This window comes from Fundulus heteroclitus, chromosome 16 (genome assembly GCF_011125445.2).
Source record: "Fundulus heteroclitus isolate FHET01 chromosome 16, MU-UCD_Fhet_4.1, whole genome shotgun sequence".
In the NCBI taxonomy this organism is placed as follows: Eukaryota; Metazoa; Chordata; class Actinopteri; order Cyprinodontiformes; family Fundulidae; genus Fundulus; species Fundulus heteroclitus.
The window spans coordinates 5,522,837-5,549,175 of record NC_046376.1 but is presented as its reverse complement, the minus strand read 5'-3'; the positions used below and the strand labels follow the sequence as shown (position 1 = coordinate 5,549,175).

The window sequence follows — 26,339 nt, the reverse complement described above, 5'->3', positions numbered from 1 at the left end:
ACTCCTCTCTACCACAAAGTATGATATGTATGTAAACATACCAAAAGACAGCATGAAACAAATGTGCAACTGTAAAGGTTTCGAATTGACTGCTTCAAAAACGGTCAGATCAGAAAACAGGTTATCTTTCTATCTAGGTTGTCTTTCTATGCAATTCATATTCTCCAATCAGGGCACACCATCAAGCAAACAGTTTTCTCCTTCCCCTCTTCCCCCAGCTGATTTGTCATGCTAGGATGTATGACTGCTCCACTTGAGAGGAGGAAGGCAGAGAAGCGTATAGATGGTAGCCCCAGATCAGCTCTCCTGTATCGGCTTGAACAAGAGCCAGATGCCCGGGGCGCGAATATCCACGAATATCCAATATTCAACCTCAAACTAACTTCCCAGTGGTTACTAAAAAAAGGGGAGCGGATGTCTGAGGGTGAAAAAAATGGATGAAAGTTTCCACTTACTTCCAAAGGACGTGAAAATCAAAGAAAATTGGCTGAAGTTCATTTATGGGGACTTTTAAGTCTGAGTTTGCTAACAAACAGATTTTCAAAAACAATTCTGTACCAACACAGAAGGTGGCAACCACAACGCAGTAACTACCCTGTAAGTTTATTTAATTTCTAAATGCTGTCAAATGTAAGGAAGGTGTGTTTGTAATTGAAAAATCCAACTGACTGACGCCGAGCCACTGCCAGCTGCATGATTTTCCTTTTGTGGTTGGGGGAGTCAGTTACTCCACTGCACTGAACCGGAGCCAGCAGCTAGCTGGAGCTGGTCACGTCACGCTCCCTGTCATGCCATGGGCTATGTGGCTTTGTATTTAGGTCCCACTGTGTTGAATCGCGCCGCTAGGTTAAAGCCTTTGGTCAGCTTGGCCTCGCCAACATTTCCACCAGCCATAATAATGTATTTGTAACGGAGTGTTGCGTCAAGAAGAGAGGTGTGGATGGAGGGGGAAAGTGGTGTGTGTGTGTGTTCCTGTATTACCACCCTTCTCGAGACCATTCCTAAGCAAATCACCTTCCATATTAGGACAGAAGGAAAAGTTAGGACCAAAATCATGGTCCCAATAAGGAGGAGCCCAGAAACAGATAGAGGATGGCTTATTAGTAGCCCTAGTGGTAAAATCTAGGAAAATCTTCCTGGACCTAATGAGGAGGTATTTTAGATGAATGAGGGTTTTGCTCACGTGCCGCCACTGGCCAACTCGTTTAATTGCAAGTGTGTGTGGCAACTAACATTTTTTGCTCACCGTCCTACCTATGGCCAACATGTGTAATTACAAGTGCATATTGCATCTTAAAGTTTTTGCCCACTGTATGAAATCTGGCCAACTTGTGTAATTGCTCAGTATCATGTTTTACATTATTTTGCTTCTTATACCACATTTGTAATTGTTGTAATTGTAAGTGCACCACAAATTTTTTTACTTCTTTAAAAAATGAAGTAATTTATAAACTTAAACATTATATGGCATCTTTATTAACTAACACACTGTTTTACTAGTAGGCCTCATTTTCACCCATACTGGCACTCAGTAAGGTCAGAAAACAGCTACTGCAAGACACAGGAGGGGGCTACGTTTTCTCAAGTAGACTTGTTTCGATCGTCTCGATCCACCCTTTCATTTGGTACCAAGTTTGTCAGTCTACATTGCTCCTATGCCAAACGGTGGCACAAAACACAGTTTTCTAGTAGGCCTCATTTTATCCCATACCAGCACCCAGTAAGGTCAGAAAACAGCTACTGTAAGACACAGGAGGGGGCCACGTGTTCTCAAATTTGGCTTGTTTTAATCGTCTCAATCTACCCTTTCGTTTGGTACCAAGTTTGTCAGCCTATATTGTTCCAATGCGAAACGGTGGCACAAAACACACTGTTTTACTAGTAGGCCTCATTTTCACCCATACCGGCACTCAGTGAGGTAAAAAAACAGCTACTGCAAGACACAGGATGGGGCTACGTTTTCTCAAGTGGGGTTGTTTCGATCGTCTCGATCCACCCTTTCGTTTGTCAGCCTACATTGCTCCTATGCCAAACGGTGGCACAAAACACAGTTTTCTAGTAGGCCTCATTTTCTCCCATACAAGCACTTATTTTATTGTCCCTTTCGGCCGTTTGTATCCGGGATCTCGTTCTTTCGGTCATGACCCAAAGCTCATGACCATAGATGAGAGTAGGAACGTAGATCGACCGGTAAATCGAGAGCTTCTCCTTTTGGTTCAGCTCTCTCTTCATCACAATGGACTGGTACAGCGCCCGCTTCACAGCAGACGCAGCACCGGTCCACCCGTCGATCTCCCGCTCCATCTTCCCCTCATTCGTGAACAAGACCCCAAGATACTTAAACTCTTCCACTAGGGGCAGCAGATCGTCCCCAACCTGGAGAAGGCACAGCTACCCTTTTCCAGCTCATGGTCTCGGATTTGGAGGCATTGATCCTCATCCCGGCTGCTGCACACTTGCTGTGAACCGCTCCACTGAGAGCTGTAGAACACGCCCTGATGAAGCCAATAAGACCACGTCATCCGCGAATAGCAGAGGCGCAATCCTACGGACACCAAAACGGATCCCCTCAACACCTTGGCTGCGCCTAGAAATTCTCTCCATAAAAGTTATTAACAGAATCGGTGACAAAGGGCAATCTTGGCTGAGAGTCCAACTCTCATTGTAAACGAGTCCGACTTACTGCTGGCAATACAGATCAGGCTCTGACACCAGTCATACAGAGACCCCAAGCCCTTCTTTGAGGGCCCAGTACTCCATACTCTGGGAGTACCCCCCACAGGACCCCCGAGAGACACAGTCGAATGTCTTCTTCAGATCCACGAAGCACATGTAGAGTGGTTGGGCAAACTCCCATGCACACTCCAGGATCCTGCTGAGGGTATAGGGCTGATCTAGTGTTGCATGGCCAGGACGAAGACAACACTGCTTTTCCTGAATCCAAGATTCAACTATCCGACGGACCCTCCTTTCCAGAACCTTTTCCTAACTTTTCAAATAGGGGGATCACAACCCCAGTAACAACACAGCCCCACAACATCCAGAGCCTTAAGGTATTCAGGGCGAATCTCATCCACCCTCGGGACCATACCACCAAGGAGCTTTTTAACCACTTCGGTCACCTCAGCAGCAGAGATGGGAGAAACCGACCCAGAGTCCCCAGGCTCTGCTTCCTCAATGGAAGACATGTTAGTGGGATTAAGGAGGTCATCGAAGTATTCTGCCCAACAACACATGATGTCCCCAGTCGAGGTCAGCAGTACACCACCAAAAGTGTTGGTACTGCACTGCTTCCCCCTCCCGAGACGCCACACAGTGGACCAGAATCACTTCAAAGCAGTATGGAAGACTTTCTCCATGGCCTCTCTGAGCTCTTCCCATGCCCGAGCTTTGCCTCATTGACCAGCCGAGTCGCCTGCCGCTTTGACTGCCGGTACACATCAGCTGCTTCCGGAGTCCCACAGGCCAAGAAGGCCAGATAGGACTCCATCTTCAGCTTGACAGCTTCCCTCCCCATTGGTGTCTTGGAGGTGGGAGTTAAAGCTCAGTTGAAGTCCCCCAGCAAAACATGGGAGTCCCCAGAAGGGGCACTCTCCAGTACCCCCTCCAAGGACTCCAAAAGGGGTGGGTAATCCGAACTGCTGTATGGCACATAAGCACAAACAACAGTCAGAACCCATCCCCCCCACATGTATGCGGAGGGATGCCACCCTCTCATTCACTGGGGTAAACCCCAACGTACAGGCACCAAGATGAGGGGCAACAAGTATGCCCACTCCAGCTCAGCGCCTCTCACCAGGGGCAACTCCAGAGTGGAAGAATGTCCAACCCCTCTCAAGGAGACAGGTTTCAGAGCCAGAGGCATGCGTCGAGGTATGTCCAGAATCAGATCAGAATCAGAAATACTTTAATAATCCCAGAGGGAAATTGCTGTTTCAGTACAATCGCCATAACATAACAAACATTTCAGGGGGAGACGATTTACTGAGGCCTTGATGCCAAGGAACCGCCTTACACGGTGCCCACATGGCGCTGCCATAACTCTGGCAGCCGATTATCTATAGCCGGAACCTCTCAATCTCACGCACTAGCTCAGGCTCCTTCCCCACCAGAGAGGTGACATTCCACGTGGCAAGAGCCAGCTTCTGCAGCCGAGGGTTGGAACGCCAAGGTCCCCACCATCGACTGCCACCCATTTCACAACGCACTCGACCAATTTGGCCTCTCCTGCAGGTGGTGAGCCTATTGGAAAGGGCTCACCACCTCAGTCTGTGCCAGGTCAGGCTCCATGGGTAAAAGCCCGGCCACCAGGCGCGAGCGCCTGGCAGCCCCCAAAAACGTGCTGCCAGGACTCGGTCTGTATCACAGCGACGTTATCTGGAGGTCCTGAGCACCAGAATGTTCCATGATACATAGAGGAGGAGGATCTGAGGCTCTGATGCCTTTGGAAAATGCTGGTTTAGTCACAGCAGAATGGTTATGTGGAGAGGATGTCAACTGTGGGCCAATCTTAAATACTTTGTTCATGTTGTGAGAAAATTCCAGAAAAGGAACTTCTGGGCTTTGTGGAGAAGAAGGGTAGGTGGGTGCAGTCTGGACCGGTGTTTGTGACGATGGAGGTTCTTGGTCCTCTCTTTGTCCTGCTGAGATCTGGGATAAATCCTCCTGTAGTTTTGACGTAGCCTCTTTCTGTGTCATCTTTCTGGCCATCTTTATCTTGGCTTGTTCGGGCTGTACTGGGCTTATCATTTGTTTTGGCACTGGTTGAGCTTTGTTTTGGGACAAAGCTGATGCTGCATGGTTCACAGAATAGAAGATGTTTGAAATCAGCCGTTTTGCACCTGACCTATTTAGATGGAAACCATTGCTGCTGAACAGATGTCTCCTCTCCCAAAAGATGTTAAAGTTGTCTATGAAGGTTACAGTTGTTTGTTTGCATGTTTTTTCCAGCCATTTCTTTAGCATTAGAATTCTGGAAAAAATCTCATCTCCACAATTAACGGGAGCACGAGGGCCGCTGAGAAACACCTTGACATTAAGGCCATCGACTAAGTTCAACAGACGAATGTAATCCTCTTTCAATACTTCTGATTTTCTTATCCGGGTGACGTCGCCCAGGGCTTCAGCTTGTATTATGAGTTTTTCCCAGGTCGGGCGTTCTTTCAAGATCCTTCGAACGATGTCCGATACATTAGACACCAGGACAGAGTTTAAATCGTTATAATTCAACACCTCTGTGTTTTTCTTGTTACAGAATTGTTTAATTCCACTTACAAATCCATTGCATATTATCAGGGTCCTTGGCCCTGTGGCATGTCTTTTCTCTGGTAGCTTTGAGCAAAGATTTTTGACATACCTCTGATTGTTGTCATGATCCTCCTGGGTCACATTTTGGAGCGGAGCAAATCTGTTTAGTAACGGAATTCCAACATTTCCAGCAGGTTTACCCCTATCATTTGTTGTGAGAACAGCCCGCTGTTGTTTCACTTGTCTTGGAACAGTTCTCTGTAGTATCGACCAGTTTCCTTTGTCTAGGTGTGGGTTTGTTGATCCTTTGGTCTTGCGCCCAGAGTGGTCCAGGGATTCTTATTTTCCTCAGGGAACTGTTTGTTCGCTGACTCTCTGGGCTGATGGTCACCGTTCGGAATCACAGGCAGGGTTGTTTCATTTCCTTGGCGTTTACATCATAATTTACTTCGAGTCGCCAGATTTTCAGTTCCATAACAGCTATTTTCTGTAAAAGCTTGTCAAAGTTCATTGTGGTGAAGGTAGGCATCTTTTCAAAATCAAAGATAAATAAAATAACTAAATCCAACTTTCTTTGGTTTTGGCTAAGAGATAAAAAGAAGATAAAAAGTGAAAGTCAGGAAAATGCAAGCAAGCAGGGCGCAGAGAAAAAAACGTCCAAGCAGGCAGCGAGGTGGAGAGAAAAGCTAACTGTTTTATACGTGATACCGAGCTGATACACTGAGCTGCTCCAAGCAGGCAGTCACAAGGCAGGACAACGACCCTAAACATAAAGTTAGGGCTACAATGGAATAGTTTAAAACAAAACATATTCATGTGTTAGAATAGCCCAGTCAAAGTCCAGACCTAAACCCAATCAAGTATCCGTGTAGTGTATGTGGACATCATAAAGTTACTGGAAATTCACATTTCCTCCACCTACTCCTCAACTAAGAACACCTCCCACTTGGTGATAAAGGCCCAACAATGCCTCTTCTTTCTCAGGAAATCGAAATGGACAGCTCTTTCAACTCAGCTCCTCTTAAAGGAAAGTATTCTGTGTCTCAGCGTGACAGTATTGTATGGAAGCTACATGGCACCGGTAAGGAAGGATATAGCACAGGGGATTGTGGGATGCCGTCTACAAGATCTAGATGTGGTTTATTTTGCAAGATTTCAGAAAAAGGCCAGATCCCCTCCACCTGGGCAATACGGTATTTGTCCCACTCCATCAGGTAAATGATTCACAAACATTAAATTAAAAACTAATAGACCTAAAAACAGCTGATTTCCCAAAGCTGTGAAGACAATCATCCCCTGCTGAAAATCAAATTACCCATCAGCCCAGTTCAGCGTCTGTTTACATGTTTATAAACACATTACTGGTTCCACATGTTTTTGATTCAACTGACGTGATGCCACCTGTTAATCAATCCTTGAGGCTGGCCAGTAAATGACCAATGCAATTTGTCCCAATGGAAAACACCTCTTACCTGTGGGAGCTGCAGAACAAGCTGCCACTAAGCTGGATCTAAGCTGCTACCATTAAAGTTTTCTCCCTTCCAGAGGAGCGTAGGAGAAATTTGCACGTTTGTGTTTTTGTGCATGTGTATGTCTGGCAACATTGTTGGGATTTCACATTATGAATGCAATGCAATCAGAGAGGTTTTGTTTAAAAAAAACATTGCTGAAAATGGTTAAAGGGTAATTCAGCCCAAATCCTTTTTTTAAATAAGCTGCAGACAATGGTGTTTTATAGTTCTGTCTATATATCTTAGTCTTCATTTTGACAATTTACTGCACAATCATTGAAATCCTGTTTTTGTGTCCAAAACTGTCTGTGTGGCGCCCTCCTCAGTGCTTTGCATTGAATTTCAAATCAGTATTGCTATTGGTTCAAAAGAATTTGTGACAGCCAAAATAACAGACGTCAGTAGCTCTGTTGTTGTGGAGTATAAAAGCAGCTCCACCTGGTTTGCCTCTGTAGCGAGTTAGAGTTTGAATACTGAGTTTTGTGATCCTATCGATTTTCAGGTTAGTGGTTTATTAGCTTAGCATTGAGTTAGTTTATTTATTTTATTTTTTCCTGCATGTTGGGTATCAAGCATTTTCTGCATGGATTCCACAAAATGTGCTTTCATTTCTGTGGGTTCTCTCCGGGTACTCCGGCTTCCTCCCACAGTCCAAAAACATGACTGTTAGGTTAATTGGCTTCTCCAAATTGTCCTTAGGTGTGAATGGCTGTTTGTCCTGTTTGTCTCTCTGTGTTGCCCTGCGACAGACTGGCGACCTGTCCAGGGTGTACCCCGCCTCTCGCCCGGTGAACGCTGGAGATAGGCACCAGCAACCCCCGCGACCCCATGAGGGATTAAGCGGTTTGGAAAATGGATGGATGGATGGATGGATGTATACCACGGGGACATGACACACTGATAGCATAGGACTTGTGTGTTATTTTGCATTTAGGGGTCTAAAATGAGAGTGGCACGATCAAATTGTCAGTGTCATCTTTTGAGAATCCTGATATCCTTCTCAGAAAGATTATGTCTTCAACAGAATGAGCAAGCTGGTTGTCTCTGCTAAATTATCAGCTATCGGCTTTTGGTGTGAGCGAGCGGATGGCAGCCGATTTGACATGGTACTGGCTTGGCCAAGACTGAAGTCCTCCTTCACAATGAAGTGGCCATTGCGGGGAGTGAGACAGCTTGGACGACCATTGTCTAACACATGGGTTTTCAAGGTGTTGTTGGTAAAAAGGCACAGGTCAACAATTACCCAGCCCAGGTCGAGCATCTGTGCAAATGGATCCTTGTGTCTGCTGTTGATTTGTTTCCTCAATATTTAATATTATCCGCAACATTATATTGCTCATTGTCAAGGGGTGGTATGTCAGCAGCTATTACTTTCAGAAGGTGGTGGTGTAAAGCACGGGGCACCTCTTCCCTGTTGTTGGGGATGGCATTGCATTCTTGAGAGTTAGGAGAGGAACATTTATTTTTCCATCTAGCGACTTGACTATGTAGTCACATGCTTTTTTGCCAGTCACCTGTGTTATACCATTACAGGTTTTCAACATGTATGGTTCAGTTGGGCTTTGTATATCAAATATAAAAAAAAACTCCTTACTTTGGTCATGAATTATTGCACACATTCTCTGGATGTTTTCTTGCTGACCTTTGGGATATACTTGCACCTTGTTTAGTTCTGGTTCTAGGTATGCAGAGAAGGCTGGAGCCAGAAGACCTTAGTGCTCTGGATGGTTGATACACTGATAACAAGTCTGTGATGTATTTAGGTGCTAGGCCATTCAAGGATTTATAGACAAACAGGAGTATTTTAAAGTCTATTCTCTGAGATACGGGGAGCCAGTGTAATGACTTTAGAACTGGGGTTATGTGCTCTACTTTCTTGGTCTTAGTGAGGACGCGTGCAGCAGCGTTCTGGATCAGCTGCAGCTGTCTGACCCACTTTTTAGGCATGCCTGTGAAAACACCGTTGCAGCAATCAATTTGACTAAAAATAAACGCATGGATTAGTCTTTCCAGATCCTTTTGAGACATTAGTCCTTTAATCCTGGAAATGTTCTTCAGGTGATAGAAAGCCAACCTTGTAATTGTCTTTAGATGCTTTTGGAGGTTCAGGTCTGAGTCCATCACTACACCCAGGTTTCGGGCCTGATCAGTGATTTTTAGCTGAAGCGACTGAAGCTGTGTGCTAACTTTTGATCTCTCTTCTATTGGTCCAATTATTATTACTTCTGGTTTTTTTTATTCAACTGACAAAAATTTTGGCACATCCAGGCATTGATTTCTTCTAGGCATTTACTCGGTGCCTGAACTGGTTCACAGTCACCTGGTGACATGGTGATGTAAAGCTGTGTGTCATCAGCGTAGTTATGGTAGTTGATGTTGTTTTTTATGATCTGAGCAAGAGGGAGCATGTAGATGTTGAACGGGAGGGGACCCAGAATGGACCCTTGGGGAACCCCACATGTGATTTTTGTCATTTCAAAAATTCAAGCAGCATAGTTCTAAAACCCCTGCAACTTTAAAGTGGGTGCGGTTTGTGATGTATGAATGGATGCTGTCTTTTTAAGTCTTCTTTAGTCTTGAGTTCCTCTCATGACACATCTGTATTGTGCACAGTGACTGATGGCCTTTGGTTGTAGTTACCAGCAGTTTCCCTTTTCTGCAGCTAGATGTGTGATTGGCATTTGAAAGGGTTGTTGTGTTAAATGTTGTGGTGAAGCTCAGGTCCTTCCTAGCTTTGGCTTGACCTTACACAAACTCATCAAACATTGAGAAGGGTGGGAGCACATTGTGGTCTTTAAATTTGACCCTACCATTTTCCATTTTTCTTGAAGATGGAAGGGCGGTTTCTGTTGGTTCTTGTTTGGGACAAAGATGTGCGTACATTACTGGTTGTTTGCATTGTTCATTCTGATATTTGCTGTCAGCATTTTGAAACACATCTCTATTGTCTTGAACCAGGTCGGTGTATTTGTGTTTATTTATGTATTCACTCAAGATTTTGCTCTGGGGTTGTTTGTAGGGTCAATGTCAACTTCTCCTTTGAGTCAACTATGTCAAATTGAGCTGCTGCTGACTATTATCTCTGTTTTAGCTATGGTTGCTTCAGCTTCTTTTGGAGATGGGGCACATCGAGAGTCACTTCAAGACAGGCATTTTCTAATTTAATGCATATTTCCTTTCCAACATAGGCTGATCTGGCTTTTGCTGATTGGGCTTTTGCATGTGCCTATGGTGTTGCCATACAAGTTGGGGTTGATGGAAATGACCTGCTTGAACATCTTGCTGATGATCTACCAATCCTGAAGACTTTGAGGACATTGATGAGCATGTGGGCCTTGTTTTGATCTTCCGCTTTGGATTTCTACACAATTGAGTAAACTGCCACTCATTGTCCCTCGCAGAGTTCTATGGTTTCACTGTACTGTTGCACCCGATGTGACCCCATGTTCTAAATTGACATTCACAGACAGCTAAACACTTTGTTGCATCACTTCTTCAAAGAACAGGCATTTGGTGTATTAGAATTGGATTTAATGCAAAAAAAGCGTGACATCATATTGCCACTCAAAGGAATAGAAAGAAATGGGTGGCTTTGGCTTGTAAGAGACAATCTTCAACTTAACTTAGTGAGATTTGCTAAACTGCGGCCCCAACTACCCTGAGAAACAATATCAGAGAAACAGCTCCACCATGGAAGGAGTTAAGGTTAGTGTTAAGGTTTTTATAAATCTTGCAATTGTTAAATGTGCCTCCCCCTGACGTTTTAAATCCAAACTTTGCCCTTACATTACAATAGACTCACCATTGACACATGCTTGCCCAGATCCCAGTGCAAAAGAAAATGGATTGGTCTCCTGAATCATTCGTTTCTCGGGGGTTGATGCAATAACCTCTGTCTCATCGTAGCTTAGAAGGATCACTGGGACATCAAAGCCAAACCTAGTAGACACAATGAAAAAATGGCTAGAGTTTAAATCTCATTCCAAACGTTTTTTTTTAATCACAGTATTATTACATTTTGCTTTTGGAGAAATTAACATTCTAAAACATCAAATGATTTCTCACCAAAAAATATGTACTTTCAAACTCCTGGTATGCTAAATTAATGATTAATTGTAAGTAAGATATTACCAGATAAAGTTTGACGCCATTTGGGCAACAATGACCATATCTCGGTGGTGTGCCAGCGTGTTTTCACGTGATGTTTTTACCACATTTGTTTTTCTTATCACGAGTCAAACCACTCACACATAGGGCTGGATACCGAACTTCGGTTCTTTAATGGTACCGACCGAAATGCTTCGGTTTTTCGGAGTATCAAAACATGCCTCGTCCTTCAGTGCCAAGTTTCAGTGATTGGCTGTAACGTTAAACGTGATTGCTTCACACAGGAAAAATACATACGTGGCCATGCCTACAGACGGGGTTCACGTATATCTGTTGTGAACTGGTTGCGAGCGTCGTCGAACCGCTTAAAACTGCCACCCAGGTCAAAAGACATTGTTGCTAAGGCTGGCAACACAACTAATTTGATGAAGGCACCTAAACGTGCACGGGATCAATTTAAGAGCTGAAAGTTGCTCACTGTTTGCCTGCAAGAACAGCGGACCTCAGCCAGCGCGGCCATCCTCCTCTCAGAGGCCCGTGGGCAGTGCTAAACCGGAGCGGAGTGAATCAAAATATCAAACACCGGACTCGGCCTCATCAGAGACTACAGAGGACGGCACTGTGTCTGGGATTTCAACAGGCAAGTCTACGTTTATTAGCGTTACTGCAACTTAACACGTGCATCGTGCTGAGTTAGCGTGTAGCCTTATTTTATTGCTGTGTAGTAGCTAGCTAAATCAAAAACTAACATTAACAGATAACACTTAGCTTGTAAAAATATGCTCATCCATTGGGTCAGCTGGTTAGACAGCTAACCTTATCTTCACTTTTATTTTTATAATCTCCTCACAGTGGACCCAAGATTCAGGATGAAAGTAGGCGATGAAGTGTGGACCAGAATAGAAGAGGAGCTCATGAGTAGAATCTCACAACAGGTTTGTGTTTTTTCTCATTGATAACTTTTGTTCCTCTTCAAATGTAGATCAGTTTATATGACTCCCATTATAATCTATTGAATAAAGTTGTCATTTTATAGGCCCAGCAGATAAAGCAGGAGGTTGAAGGGACAGCTGGTCACCATGATGGTCTCTTCTGATGAAGACTGTGGAGGTACAGTAGCACCACTGGTAAAATAAAACGATACAAAGACATCCCATCTCCCCACTATTTCATTTTCCATAACATAATTAAATTGTTGGCATTTATTTTATTTTTATTTTTGTTTCCAGAAAAAGCCAAAGCTCTCTGCAAGCATCATCCACACCCTCAGAGTGTACATTTTCTACTGCTGGAGACACCATCAGCCAGGAGCGGGCTTGTGTGTCTCCTGAGAAAGCAGACATGTTAATATTTCTGAAGAAAAACTGCTAAGTAAAAAGGTCCTCATAATGTCACAGTGAGCATTAGACACTGACTTGTTAGGCGCCCGCCTATGCATTGAAAATGCATGGCGGAGGCCTTATGTTATGCACCTAATAAGGGTTTCTTTATTATTAGGCGCCCGCCTATGCATTGAAAATGCATGGCGGAGGCCTTATGTTATGCACCTAATAAGGGTTTCTTTAATAATTAGGCGCCCGCCTATGCATTTAAAATGCATGGCGGAGGCCTTATGTTATGCACCTAATAAGGATTTCTTTATTATTATTGTTTATTAATATTCCGTCACCGTTAATACAGCCCGAACCGTAGGGTCTACCCCCACATACTATATATCGAAACGTTCGTCTCGACGCCGCGATCAGGGCTTTTTGTACTTGACGCCATTTCGACTTACGGTTGGAACAAAATTCGCAAAAAAACACAGAAAAATTGTCATTTTCAACACTCTACTGTGTCGTCATGCTTTCACCTACAAACATCGTTTAGCTTCCAGTTTGTAGATATATCTTTGAACTATTCAGAAGTGAAAACGGAATGTGCATATCTTTTATCGTTTTCTCATCACGCCATTTTTACCATGGTAACAAAATTCTCCAAAAAACACCAAACTACTCGCTCAATTTTCACTCTACGTGCACAAATTATACATCAACACGTAGGTATTTCTGTCTGGATTCAGGAAATGTAACCCTCATTGGTGTAGGTCTTTTAGATTTCTTGCAAATCACCTCAGACTGGCAACAACCCCAAAGTGAAACTTATGCGAAAAAGACCGAACAATTTCAGCCTACTCGCTCAATTTTCACTCTACGTAGACAAATTATACATCAAAACGTAGGTCTTTTTGTCTGGATTCAGAAAATGTAAACCTCATTGGTGTAGGACTTATAGATTTTTTTCATCACGCCATTTTCACCTACCGTGGTGACAAAATTGTCTAAAAAACAACAAACAACTTTAGCATACTCGCTCAATTTTCGATCTACGTGCACAAATTATACATCAAAACGTAGGTATTTCTGTCTGGATTCAGGAAATGTAACCATCATTGGTGTACGATTTATAGATTTTTCGCAAATCATCTCAGACCGGCAACAACCCCAAAGTCAAAGTTATGTAAAAAAGACCGAACAACTTCAGCCTACTCGCTCAATTTTCACTCTACGTAGACAAATTACACATCAAAATGTAGGTCTTTTTGTCTGGATTCAGGAAATGTAGCCCTCATTGGTGTACGATTTATAGATTTTTTGCAAATCACCTCAGACCGGCAACAACCCCAAACCCTCCCCAAATTGAGCTGTAGTTGTTGGGATTTTTCCATGCAGCAGAGAGCCAGCCAGGGCCGGTCAAAGCCATAGGCGTACTAAGGGGCCGCTTGGGCCCTCTGGTGTAATGGGGGGGGGGCCCTCAAATTTTTTTTTTTTTTTTTTTACAAGTAACAATTAAATAACTTGAACAATTGATATAAATGAATGATGATAAATGAATTTGTTTAATTTATTAACTGCCATTAAAACATTAAATTATTTATTTATTTCTGTATTTATTTTTAAATATGGAAGACTTGGTCCTCCATACTCCAGGGCTCAACAAGAGTTCATCTAAAGATGTTTTAGAACTGATTGGTGACCTTTAGTTTATATTTCAGAAAGTTAGTTATAAGTAGAGTTATGTGGTTTTATGTTTTTTGGATACAATCCGGGTTAGCACCCGAACATCCCTTTCAGACAGCTTCCTCGTGCGTCCACAGTTAATCATGTTGGATGTGGTTCATCCTTCTTGGTGATATGCTGACATTACCCTGGACACCATGGCTCTTGATACATCACAAACACTTGCTGTCTTGGTCACAGATGCAAGGCAAGGCAAGGGAAATTTATTTATATAGCACAATTCAGTACAGAGACAATACAAAGTGCTTTACATGATTAAAATATAGCAAAATAAACGCAAGTAGGAATAAAATGTAGATAGAAAATAGAATAAAAGCAAGTAGAGATAGAATGTAGAAACAAAGAAGAACATTAAAAACAGTAAAACAGTTTAACTAGAACAGTCAAAGGCAATTTTAAACAAATGTGTTTGTAATCTTGATTTAAAATAACTCAGGCTTTCTGCACTTTTACAGTTTTCTGGAAGTTTGTTCCAGATAAGCGGAGCATAGGAACTAAATGCTGCTTCTCCGTGTTTGGTTCGTGTTCTAGGTATGCAGAGTAGGCTGAAGCCAGAAGACCTTAGTGGTCTGGATGGTTGATACACTGATAACAAGTCTGTGATGTATTTAGGTGCTAAGCCATTTAGGGATTTATAAACTAACAGAAGTATTTTAAAGTCTATTCTCTGAGATACAGGGAGCCAGTGTAAGGACTTTAGAACTGGGGTGATGTTCTCTACTTTCTTAGTCTTAGTGAGGACGCGGGCAGCAGCGTTCTGGATCACCTGCAGCTGTCTGATCCACTTTTTAGGCAGACCTGTGAAAACACCGTTGCAGTAATCAATTCTATTAAATATAAACGCATGGATTAGTTTTTCCAGATCCTGCTGAGACATTAGTCCTTTAATCCTGGAAAAGTTCCTCAGGTGATAGAAAGCCGACCTTGTAACTGTCTTTAGATGCTTTTGGAGGTTCAGGTCTGAGTCCATCACTACACCAAGGTTTCGGGCCTGATCATTGGTTCCTAGCTGAAGCGACTGAAGCTGTGTGCTAACGTTTGATCTCTCCTCTATTGGTCAAAATATTATTACTTCAGTTTTGTTTTTATTCAATTGAAGAAAGTTTTGACACATCCAGCAAGATGTGCACCAACAATTTGTCCTCCTTTGAACTCACCCATGTCACCCATAATGTTGTGTGCATTGCAATATTTTGAGCAAAACTGTGCTCTTACCCTGCTAATTGGATCTTCACACTCTGCTCTTATTGGTTCAATGTGCAATTAATGAAGAATAGCCACCAGGCTGGTCCAATTTAGCCATGAAACCTCCCACACTAAAATGAGAGGTGTTTCAGTTTCATTGTCAAACTCCTGTATATAGTGTATTTCACTTACTGAATTGAATTACTGAAATAATTGTCTATACTTTTATTTATTAAGATTTAATTCTAGTGTTTATGTAAGGCAGAGGTTACAAATGTAAACGTTACGACCTTTTGTTTGGACCGTTTTTGCCTTTTCTTCTTTCTATTAGAAACGGCTCTAAGAGAAGAGGTGGAAACAACGCCCCCAAAATGACGCTTGTGGCCAAAAAGTGTATTACGTCATTAGTGGTTTAGGACTACCGTAGCAAATTAATGGCAAACTTTGACTGTCGGCTGTCGCCAATTAGGTCATTAGCTGCGTCTCAGATCGAAATACGCAGTTTGCAGCTCTGCAGACGCAAAGTTTTCCTGGTCGGCAGGTTTTGATGAAGACAAATCCTTTTCACTCAGAAGGTTTGATTTAAAATCCCCAAGCGATGAGAGACTACGACCAAGGAACTCGGAAGCTTTGCCTTTGACGGTCATGCCCACCACCAGGGGGGCGCCTTCTTCAACTTCTTCAGAAGTTGAACGATTCTACTTAGGCGCCCGCCTATGCATTGAAAATGCATGGCGGAGGCCTTATGCTATGCACCTAATAAGGGTTTCTTTATTATTATTATTATTATTATTATAGTACCGTTAATACAGCCCGAACCGTAGGGTCTACCCCCACATACTATATATCGAAACGTTGGTCTCGACGCCGCGATCAGGGCTCCTTCACTGCCTTGAATTTTAGTCATACTCAAAAACTGCTAGTTGAAAGAATAATTAATTTCATTATTATTTTCTGTTTAAATATCCAGTCATATTCACTGAATTAGAACATCTTTTTAGAATGTTTTTTAGTCTGAAAATGACAAGTACCTTTTGAAATTAACCTTAATGCAGGTACCAAACTTGTCCTTAAACCACAATAATTGTATTTATTTTACTACTATAATGTACTATTTTAATCTTAAATCTTATTTTTATTAGTTGGGATGGCTGCCAGCACAACACTGCATTATGTCCTCGTGACAGAAATCATCGCTAGAAAAATGCATTATCATCATTCAACAATGATTACTGAAAAAGACGTACTTCGTTCCTGCAGTTCCTATACTGTCCACGAGTGGCGCTGTGTGAGCAGACAACAAACAGTACTCTTTGAGTTCCGGGTCAGAGGTGAACTCCTCCATCTTGTAGCTGCTATTGCTTGCTGTGCTGTGCTGCCGTTTTTCCTAAATTACTAAAGGATATTGTTGAATCAAGTCCATTAACCCAGACGAAGGGTTCCATTGGGTGTTTTCCTTGCAACTACGTGACGGTGAGTCGTTTATTTAATGTCGGTTTTATATTATGGTAGAAATGCGGTTGCTAGTCTACACGCCACTGAGCTATATGCTACACGTATTTTTTATTTTATTTTATTTTTTTATTAAGCAATTAACATTGACATGAAAAAAGACTCTCATAGAGGATGGCAAAATGTACATAAACAAATGAAGATTAATTACAATACAAAAGTGCAAATACAAAACAACAGGGGATTTATGATAAGACAACTATCGAAATCAAAAATAGGAGACATTGAAATATAAACAACAAAAACGGTAGGTGCAATAGGGTGTTTTCAGCTGACGTCACGCTCACGTGACTACTCAGCGCGTCCGCCATATTGGGTGGCAGTCGTTTCGCACCGTTGACCTGCATTGTATTACGCCTTAGGCAGTATTGGAAGTGAACAATGGGGAAAACGTGTTTAATGGTTGGTTGCACGGCCCGTGGAGGTGGAGATCAACGCTCTTTCTATCGCCTACCAGCCGTAATAGTGAATCAGTGTGAAAAAAAAAAAACAGCTGTCTGAACAACGCCGTCACCTATGGCTGACACGGATATCCAGGTCCGATTTGGACGGTGTTAAGCTGGAATACGCCAGAGTCTGCGGTGCTCACTTTGTCACAGGTAATTAACTGTTAAGTATTTAAAACATATAAGAAGAATATATTAATAATAGGGCTTGGGCGTTATGACTTATTACTTTCCACGGCTGTCGTGTTGACTGCCTCCGCCGCCTCTACTGCCTATTACTACCGCATACTGTACTCCCTCTCTCAGCCGTGTTTTAATTTGATTAATTTCACCTTAACTTGATTTCAACCATGGTAAACCATTGCTGTATTGTGGGCTGTAACAGCGCAACACATGATCGCCATGGGAAAAACATAGAAACAGATTAATTTTCCACCGCTTTCCTGCCTGGAGGCGCAACCACGGAGAACTGTTAGCGATAACAAAGAGTCGTCGGCTCGCTTGGATCGCGGCTGTAAGTCGACCGAACATAACTTTCCACAGTATCCCGATGTCAATGAGAGTGTGTTCTAAACGTTTGAAACACATAGCAGCAAGTTAAAAGTACATTACATGCGCGAGTGGTTGTTAGCGCTAACGGTTAGCATGTGCTAACCCGGCTGAGCGCAGCTTACCTTTGAACGAGTTACAGAGATAACAAAGAGATCGTCGGCTCGCTTGGATCGCGGCTGTAAGACCGAACATAACTTTCCACAGTATCCCGATGTCAATGAGAGTGTGTTCTAAACGTTTGAAACACATAGCAGCAAGTTAAAAGTACATTACATGCGCGAGTGGTTGTTAGCGCTAACGGTTAGCATGTGCTAACCCGTCTGTACGCAGCTTACATTTGAACGAGTTGCTGTGTTCCCACTGTTTGCTGGCTTTATGATCTGCAGCTCCTACCGGCGCCAATACGGTAAATACAACTTAATTTTGCACTGGTCATTGTTCTGCTTAAATAATTAAAGCCGCGAGCGGCGTCGATCGGCCTTGCAGCCAAGCGCCTTAGCGCACCGCCCGCCGCCGGCGGGCGGTGCAACACATTTGCGTCGGATTGTTTACATTTTTACCATCTTATTAAAACTCACCCGTCCACGTATGATGGCGATTTCCTTGATGTACATAACCAGATGTGAACTGGTTGTGAGCCTCTAGATCCTTGTAAGCTCTCATTTCCTCAAGAGTGTGCAGAGGGTTTTCACCGAACACCAGGTAATGCACTATGTCGCAGTGCTCTACATTTGGCCAATCATCTGGATAAGTGCTAAACAAGGCACCGTGGAGGGCATACGGGTCCATATGGTCGATCACGGAACATTTCCTCAGATATACGTCCTTATCTGGTCGCTCTAGCGTGCTGGCGTACTTATCCATTCGCGATACGATAATAAGTGTAAGACAACTAGAGATAAGGAAGTGTGCCACCCAATATGGCGGACCGGAAGTTGGCCAGTGACGTCAGTGAAAACACCCTATTAGAATAGCAGAAGTTGGGAGAGGTCAAAACTCAATTTTTTGGCATGTCTGTCTTTTTTATCTTCTTAAGAGATGAAAAAAGGTTTTAAAGTCATTGATAAACCAATGAAAGGAGGGTTGAGCATTTCTCCATTTAGCACAATGGATATGATATATACCCAACAGCAGGATGATGTTAATAGTGTCAGAAACAGGCAAAGGAAGATGGTCCATATAAAAAAAGACATTGTATAATGTAAATGGGGGCACATCATTCATTTTCAAAGAAAGCCAATCTCTCATTTCATTCCAGAACTGTTGTGTAGTAGGACATTGGTAAAACAGATGTTCAAGAGTTTCACTGTTTTTATTACAAAAGAAACATTGATCCACCTCAAAACCAAATCTTTTTTTTTAAATTCTGCCACAGGATAAATTTTGTTTATGATTTTAAAATGAGTTTTTTTAACTTTAGGTAAAATGGGCCATTTAACAAATTTTGAGAACGCTTTATCAAGCGTTTCTGGATTAACAGCAATTTCTCCCTTCTGAATAAATCTAACATAATCATGAAATTTTCTGGCTTTGAAAAAACTACTAATTAATTTATTATTGCATTTTTTATCAAGCAGATTGCATTGTGCAATTAACAATGTGGGCAGTAATGGTGGAGAATTATTATATAACCTAAAATTTTTGATCAAATGAATTAATGGCAGTGGAATCGATTTACACAGTTTGTTATATTCTCTTAGAGAACAGTTAAGATCATATTTTTTTAAGTCGGAATAATTTAAAAAATCGCTGTTATCATCCATTAAATCAGTAACATAAATAATGTCTTTGTTGAACCATTCCTTTTTGAATATAGATTTACGATTAAGTGTTATTACTCTATTGTTCCATAGGGTTGAATTATGGGGAGCTGTGGGTGAATATCATTTTCCAATAATGCAAAATCTGCTTGTGAAAGTTGGACAGTTTGATTGGAATCCGGTTTACCTCAAAATTACATTTTAGAATAAAGTCTAAACCTCCTAATTTGCTAAACAAAGATCTTGGAATGTGAAACCATATAGAATTCGGATGCAACATATACGATTTTATCCAGTAAATTCTGAAGGTGCCAATCATTGATTCAATATCTGGAGCTTTAATACTACCTTCATCATAGTCTTTCAGTACTGAGACTTTTTGATGTAATGCGTTTTATTCCTCCATAAAAATTGAAAGATTACTGTGTTTGCTTTATTTATGTTTTTAGAGGATATATACAAGGAGTGGCAGGGATAAATCAGTTTGGAAATACCTTCAGTTTTGGATAGAATAGTTCTGCCAAAAATAGTAAGGTCTCTGATTAACCAGTGACTAAGGGATTTTTTTATATCCAAAATACGATTAAAAATATTTGTATCTTCTCTTCTAATTAAGTTTTTTGATATTGTCAGCCCTAGGTATTTTACTTCAGTTAGAACTTTAATTGAGGCAATGGAGGGGTCAGGACATGTATGAATAGGGAGTAGTTCGCATTTTTTAATATTAAGGGTTAAACCAGACGCTTCAGAGAAGATGGAGATATTATTGAGGGTTTTATCTATCATTGATTTATCTTTTAAAAGAATGCAAGTATCATCCGCAAATTGACTTATTCTAAATTCTCTATCGAAAATTGTGATACCTTGTATATCATTGGAGTTTTTAATTAATAAAGCCAGCAATTGTGTCGCTAATATGAAAAGCTTCGGGGAAATGGGACAACCCTGTCTGATTCCGCATGATATCTCAAAACCAGGAGTTATTCCCGGGTTTAGAGAGACCATGCTACTGATGTCGGTGTAGAGCATTTTGACTAAGTCACAAAATTTGCTTCCAAAGCCCAGAAACCGTAAAGTTTCAAGCAAAAAGGGGCGTTCAAGTGTGTCAAAGGCTTTGAAAAAGTCTAAGAGTAATATGTAGCTGTCTGTAGGAATAAAGTCTCTGTAATCTAACAGGTCAATAATTAATCTAGTATGGTTATGTATAACTCTACCTTTCACAAAGGCTGACTGACACTCATCCACTAGATTTGATAATCCCTTATCCAGTCTATCAGAGTAGATGTGAGCTAGCAGTTTATAGTCATTACATAGTAGTGTTATAGGCCTCCAATTGTCTAATAACAATTTATCTTTATTGGGCTTTGGAATTAGGGTAATAATACCTCTTTTCATTGTAGGGGACAAATGGCCAGATGAAATACATTCCAAAAGGGCATTATAGAGCAGTAGTCTGATATCATTCCAAAAATGGATATAGAACTCTGCTGTTAGACCATCTAATCCAGGGGATTTTCCTTTTGACATTTTTGCAATTGCTAAATCTAACTCTTCAATTTTGAGGTTGTCATCCATAAGTTGCTTAAAATTCCCATCAATTATTTTCCTATATTTCCCAATTTTCTCAAAAAATATTTGACAAAGCTCTACTGAAAATTTGGTTGTATACAGTTTTTTATAAAGGTTTCTTATTTCCTCCTTTACTTCGTCCTGGTTATCAATACTTTTATTATCAATAATTAACTTATTCATTTTCTTTTTCGTTTGTCTTTGTTTTTCTAAACTAAAGAAGTAGGAAGTGTTTTTTTCCCCTTCTTCAAGCCAGCGAGCTTTAGAGCGTATAAATGCTCCTTTTGCTTTCTCTAAATATAGATTGTCCAATTGGGTTTGAAGACTATTTAATTCAACTTGTTCATCTAAAGATAAGTCTGTTTTACATAATCTGTTCATATTCTTTATAATGTCCTGTTGTTTTTGCTTTTTTATTTTAGAGATATATTTGCTCCTAAGAATGGCAATATCTTTAATTTTGAATTTAAACCACTCCCATTTATTTAAATGAGACATTTCTAATTGATTAATTCCATGTAGTAAGTTTTTAGTTTCATTACAGAACTCCTCATTGTCTAAGAGGCTATTATTGAACTTCCATAAAGAGGGGGGAATCACCTTCATCCTGTCAAGTTGAAAGAAAATTGAAATGCCACAGTGATCTGTTAAAGGTGATGCCAAAATTTCACATTTATGGACTGCATTTATCAGGTTGGTAGAAATTAACCAAAAGTCTAATCTTGAGCATTGGCCATTATTGGCTGAACTAAACCATGTGTATTGTTTGGTATTGGGGTGTTTCATTCTCCAGTAGTCAATCAGATCTGTTTTCATGGTGAATTCACTTATGATTTCATCATAAAAATGACTGACATCTTGGGGGAAAGCGATCCATCCAGAGGTCAGGAACCAAATTAAAATCACCCCCAGAAACAACTTTATCAGTAGTATACGTAATTTTCCATTCTTCTATCATCTTGCTCAAGGAAGCATAAAGTTGTTTGTTTTGTAACCTTCTGTTGTATCCATATACACATATCAAAATATAATTTACATCACTATATTCAATCACCATCATTATCCAGTGACCATTGATGTCACTTATGTGGTTAATCACATTTCCAGAAAACCTGTTGAACATAATCATCACTCCAGCTGAGTGTGAAGTGCCATGGCTGAAAAAAATGCTGTCTCCCCATTGTTGTTTCCAGAATTTTGTGTCTGCCTCCACTGAGTGAGTTTCTTGCAGGAAAATAATATTGCTCTTTTGCTCCTTACAAAAAAGAAAAGTTGCCTTACATTTCACATTGTTTTTCAGTCCCCTTGTATTTAAAGAAAAAAAAGATAACATTTACAAAGTACCAAAAGTGCGCTGAAAAGGATTTGCGCAGGAATGAGTAGCTTATATCCCAAACAGAATTTAGTAATAACATTTGCAACAACCCTTGGGGTAATCAAACATTTAACTAACAAGGTAAATTCACAGTACCTGTTATAGACCAATATAACTAAAGAATGTTGGTCAGTTAGGGTCCGCACGATGATTGTCGATCAGAGCATAGCCCTCCTTCAGGAACGCTCTTTTCCCCTTCTTCCTGGCATCCTGGACCAGAGGCCACAGCTTGGAACGCGCATCCCGATCTTCTTTGGAAAAGTCCTCTTTGAAGCGGATATGCATCTCGCTACACACCCGCGCGTCCTTCGACTTTTTCCACACTTCATCTCTGACGGTTCTCATCCCGAACTGGATGATAATCTCCCTCAGCGTGTTGTTGGAAGTAGCCGCAGAGCCACGTTTACCCAGGCGGTGAGCCGTGTCCACAGTGTCTCGCAGCCGGTCCATGGAGAGGGGAACAACTCTGGTAAGTATTCCGATGACGACTTCTGTTGTGTTTTCTCCCTTTTTTTCTGGTAATCCTGTCAGCCTCAAATTCCACCTTCTTTTGTACCGAGCCTGGTCCTCGGTTGCTCTTTTTAGCGTGTTGTTTTTTTTTTGAAGCACGTCGATCTTTTCTTGGAGCTGAAGAATTTCTTGTTTGTTTTCTTTTGTAGCCATGGTGTTAGCTTCAATGCGTTTATCAAAACTCTTTAACAGTTCAGTCTGTTCATCCATTTTCTCGGTCAACGCCTGAACAGCCTGGAGAATAGCGGCACCGATATTTCCATCACCTTGGTCTTTCCCCTTAATTTTTTTAGGTTTAGGGCTCTTTGTTGGCGTGTGGTCCAGATTAATCTTACTTTTTTTGGAAGAGGTTTCGTCGACATCAATGTCTTCAATGTCGCTCTCATCACAAGCCTCGCGGAGAGCAGTGAAGTTGTAGTTATGGTCTGTCATGTTGGCAACTCAGACCGAAAGACTCAAATAAAAAGTGCTGAAAAAGCAATAATTAGAAACAAGGTTGCAAAGGAAGTGTAAGGTTGAATTCTAATGGAGGTTATGGAAAGTTGCAAAGGAATTTGTTATCTTGGGATAAAACAATACGTTTTAATCAGTTTAAACCATCTTGGGTCCTCTCTTATATGCTACACGTATTGGCATCTTAAAAATGGTCTTATAAGCTTAAAAGATCATTCTACTATTGTTGATTTTGTGGCCGAATACAAGATATGTTCTCAAAGCGTTAAATAAGCCCTTTGATTTTTCAACATTTTGTCTTTTAAGGATAATTTTAAGTTACTTTTCATTAAATTTGTCAATGGATATGGAAGTCTGGAGGGATGGCAGTAAAAGCCTAACAGCAGCGCGATCTCTCCTGCGCTGCAGCGCCGGTAAAGGGCTGCGTGAAGCTGACACCCCACCCACAGAAAAAACTCAGTTAAATAGACGGAATGGTTAGTGCTTCGTTTGTGCAGGTTTGTGCCGTTAAAATTAGCGTTTGTGCTGTTTTGGTTTTGAAGATATTAAAGAATATTTCTTAAGGTCATCCAGAGTTCACCATCTCCCCATTTTGCTTCGAATCCGATCAAACTGGGCTACTTTTTTTAGTGCTTCGTTTGTGCAGGTTTGTGCCGCTAAAATTATCGTTTGTGCTGCTTTGGTTTCGGAGATATTATGAATTTTAATTTCAACCGATGACGTCATCCCAGCCCGCCGCTTCAAAATAAAGTGCTACGGTAAATCATATGTTATTGCCAACACTGGAAAAAACGTAAGTCTTTTTAATATATTTCTACTGATAAATCAGTAACATTACTATGAAGTTGTGTCATCTACCGAGCCTCCCCCCCCCTACAGCATTCTTATAAAATGATTTATATATTCCTGCTTATTGGCAAAGATCTCTTGGGACACATGTTTTTGTTTGTTTTTTTAGTTTCCTGACTGAGGGGAGAGGCTGGAACAGTCTCTGTGCAGGATGGCTGGCGTCCTTAATGATGTTCCTCAATTGTGTAAAAAGATGTGGTCAGATCTACCGTTTGGTCTCAACACTTTTCGCAAGAAAGCAGTTTTTAATTTTTCTTTTATCATGCAAGTTGTTTTAGCCGCTATTGTAAAATGTGTGTTACCCTGTGGAGCTCCCGACGGACAGTTTTGGTGGAAACAGGAGAGTTGAGGTGCACATTTAATTCTGCTGTGACTTGGGGAGCCGTGGTTTTATGTTTTTTGGATACAATCCGGGTTAGCACCCGAACATCCCTTTCAGACAGCTTCCTCGTGTGTCCACAGTTGATCCTGTTGGATGTGGTCCATCCTTCTTGGTGGTGTGCTGACATTACCCTGGACCCCGTGGCTCTTGATACATCACAAACACTTGCTGTCTTGGTCACAGATGCAAGGCAAGGGAAATGTATTTATATAGCACAATTCAGTACAGAGACAATGCAAAGTGCTTTACATGATTAAAATATAGCAAAATAAACGCAAGTAGGAATAAAATGTAGATAGAAAATAGAATAAAAGCAAGTAGAGATAGAATGTAGAAACAAAGAAGAACATTAAAAACAGTAAAACAGTTTAACTAGAACAGTCAAAGGCAATTTTAAACAAATGTGTTTGTAATCTTGATTTAAAAGAACTCAGGCTTTCTGCACTTTTACAGTTTTCTGGAAGTTTGTTCCAGATAAGTGGAGCATAGGAACTAAATGCTGCTTCTCCTTGTTTAGTTCTGGTTCTAGGTATGCAGAGTAGGCTGGAGCCAGAAGACCTTAGTGGTCTGGAGGGTTTATACACTGATAACAAGTCTGTAATGTATTTAGGTGCTAAGCCATTTAGGGATTTATAAACTAACAGAAGTATTTTAAAGTCTATTCTCTGAGATACAGGGAGCCAGTGTAAGGACTTTAGAACTGGGGTTATGTGCTCTACTTTCTTAGTCTTGGGGAGGACGCGGGCAGCAGCGTTCTGGATCAGCTGCAGCTGTATGGTCCACTTTTTAGGCAGACCTGTGAAAACACCGTTGCAGTAATCTATTCTACTAAATAAGATAAGATAAGATAGTCTTTATTGATCTCACAATGGAGAAATTCACTCGTCACATCGGCTCATACAAGAAGGTGCAGAGTAGGGAAGGTGCATTCAGTTATATACAGTGAATCTTCATATATACAATGGATCAGAAAGAATACCAAAAAATACAAAAAAGGAAATAGGAATGGGCATATGATGTCTCATTTACATTCTTAGTGGTCTATATATATATATATATATATATATATATATATATATATATATATATATATATATATATATATATATATATATATATATATATATATATATGCGCCTACTTACATACGCACCTACGCGTATGTATGTGCATCTACATTGTATACATTTATACATACATACATACATACATACATACATACATACATACATACATACATACATACGGGCTGACTTATGTTCAGGTGGTGATAGCAGCAGAAGTCGCTACATCAGGATTATTGCACGGGTTGTAGGACAGTGTATTAAATGGATTATTGCACCTTGGTTATTGCACATTAATTATTACAGTTATGGTCACAGTTGCAGTTACAGTGCAGCATTGTAAAATCTGATAGCAGCAGGAATAAATGACCTGCGGTAGCGCTCCTTTTTACAGACAGGATGTCTAAGTCTTGCACTGAAGGAGCTGCTCAGCTCCTCTACAGTCTGGTGCAGGGGGTGGAAGGTGTTGTCCAGGATGGATGTGAACTTGGACAACACCCTCCTCTCAGCCACTTCCTCCACAGAGTCCAGAGGGCAGCCCAGGACAGAAGTGGCCTTCCTCACCAGCTTGTTCAGTCTCTTTCTGTCCCTCTCTGCACTGCCAGGAGCCCAGCAGACAACAGCGTAGAGGAGGGCTGAGGCCACCACAGAGTCATAAAAAGTTTTTAGCAGAGGCCGGCTCACTCCAAAGGACCTCAGCCTCCTCAGGAGGTGGAGCCGGCTCTGGCCCTTCTTATACAGGGCGTCGGTGTTATGTG

At 41.3% G+C, this 26,339-nt stretch overlaps 1 protein-coding gene across 5 annotated transcripts in view; it reads right to left on the bottom strand.

Moving 5' to 3' along the window:
• Nucleotides 1-26,339, bottom strand: part of cgrrf1 (cell growth regulator with ring finger domain 1) — a 75,233-nt gene that overhangs the window by 33,737 nt on the left and 15,157 nt on the right. For all 5 annotated transcript variants that reach the window (XM_036148772.1, XM_036148775.1, XM_036148771.1 and 2 more), the window contains exon 2: nucleotides 10,561-10,697. In XM_036148772.1, the coding sequence (XP_036004665.1) occupies nucleotides 10,561-10,697 (137 nt within the window). The remainder of the gene's footprint in view (nucleotides 1-10,560; nucleotides 10,698-26,339) is intronic.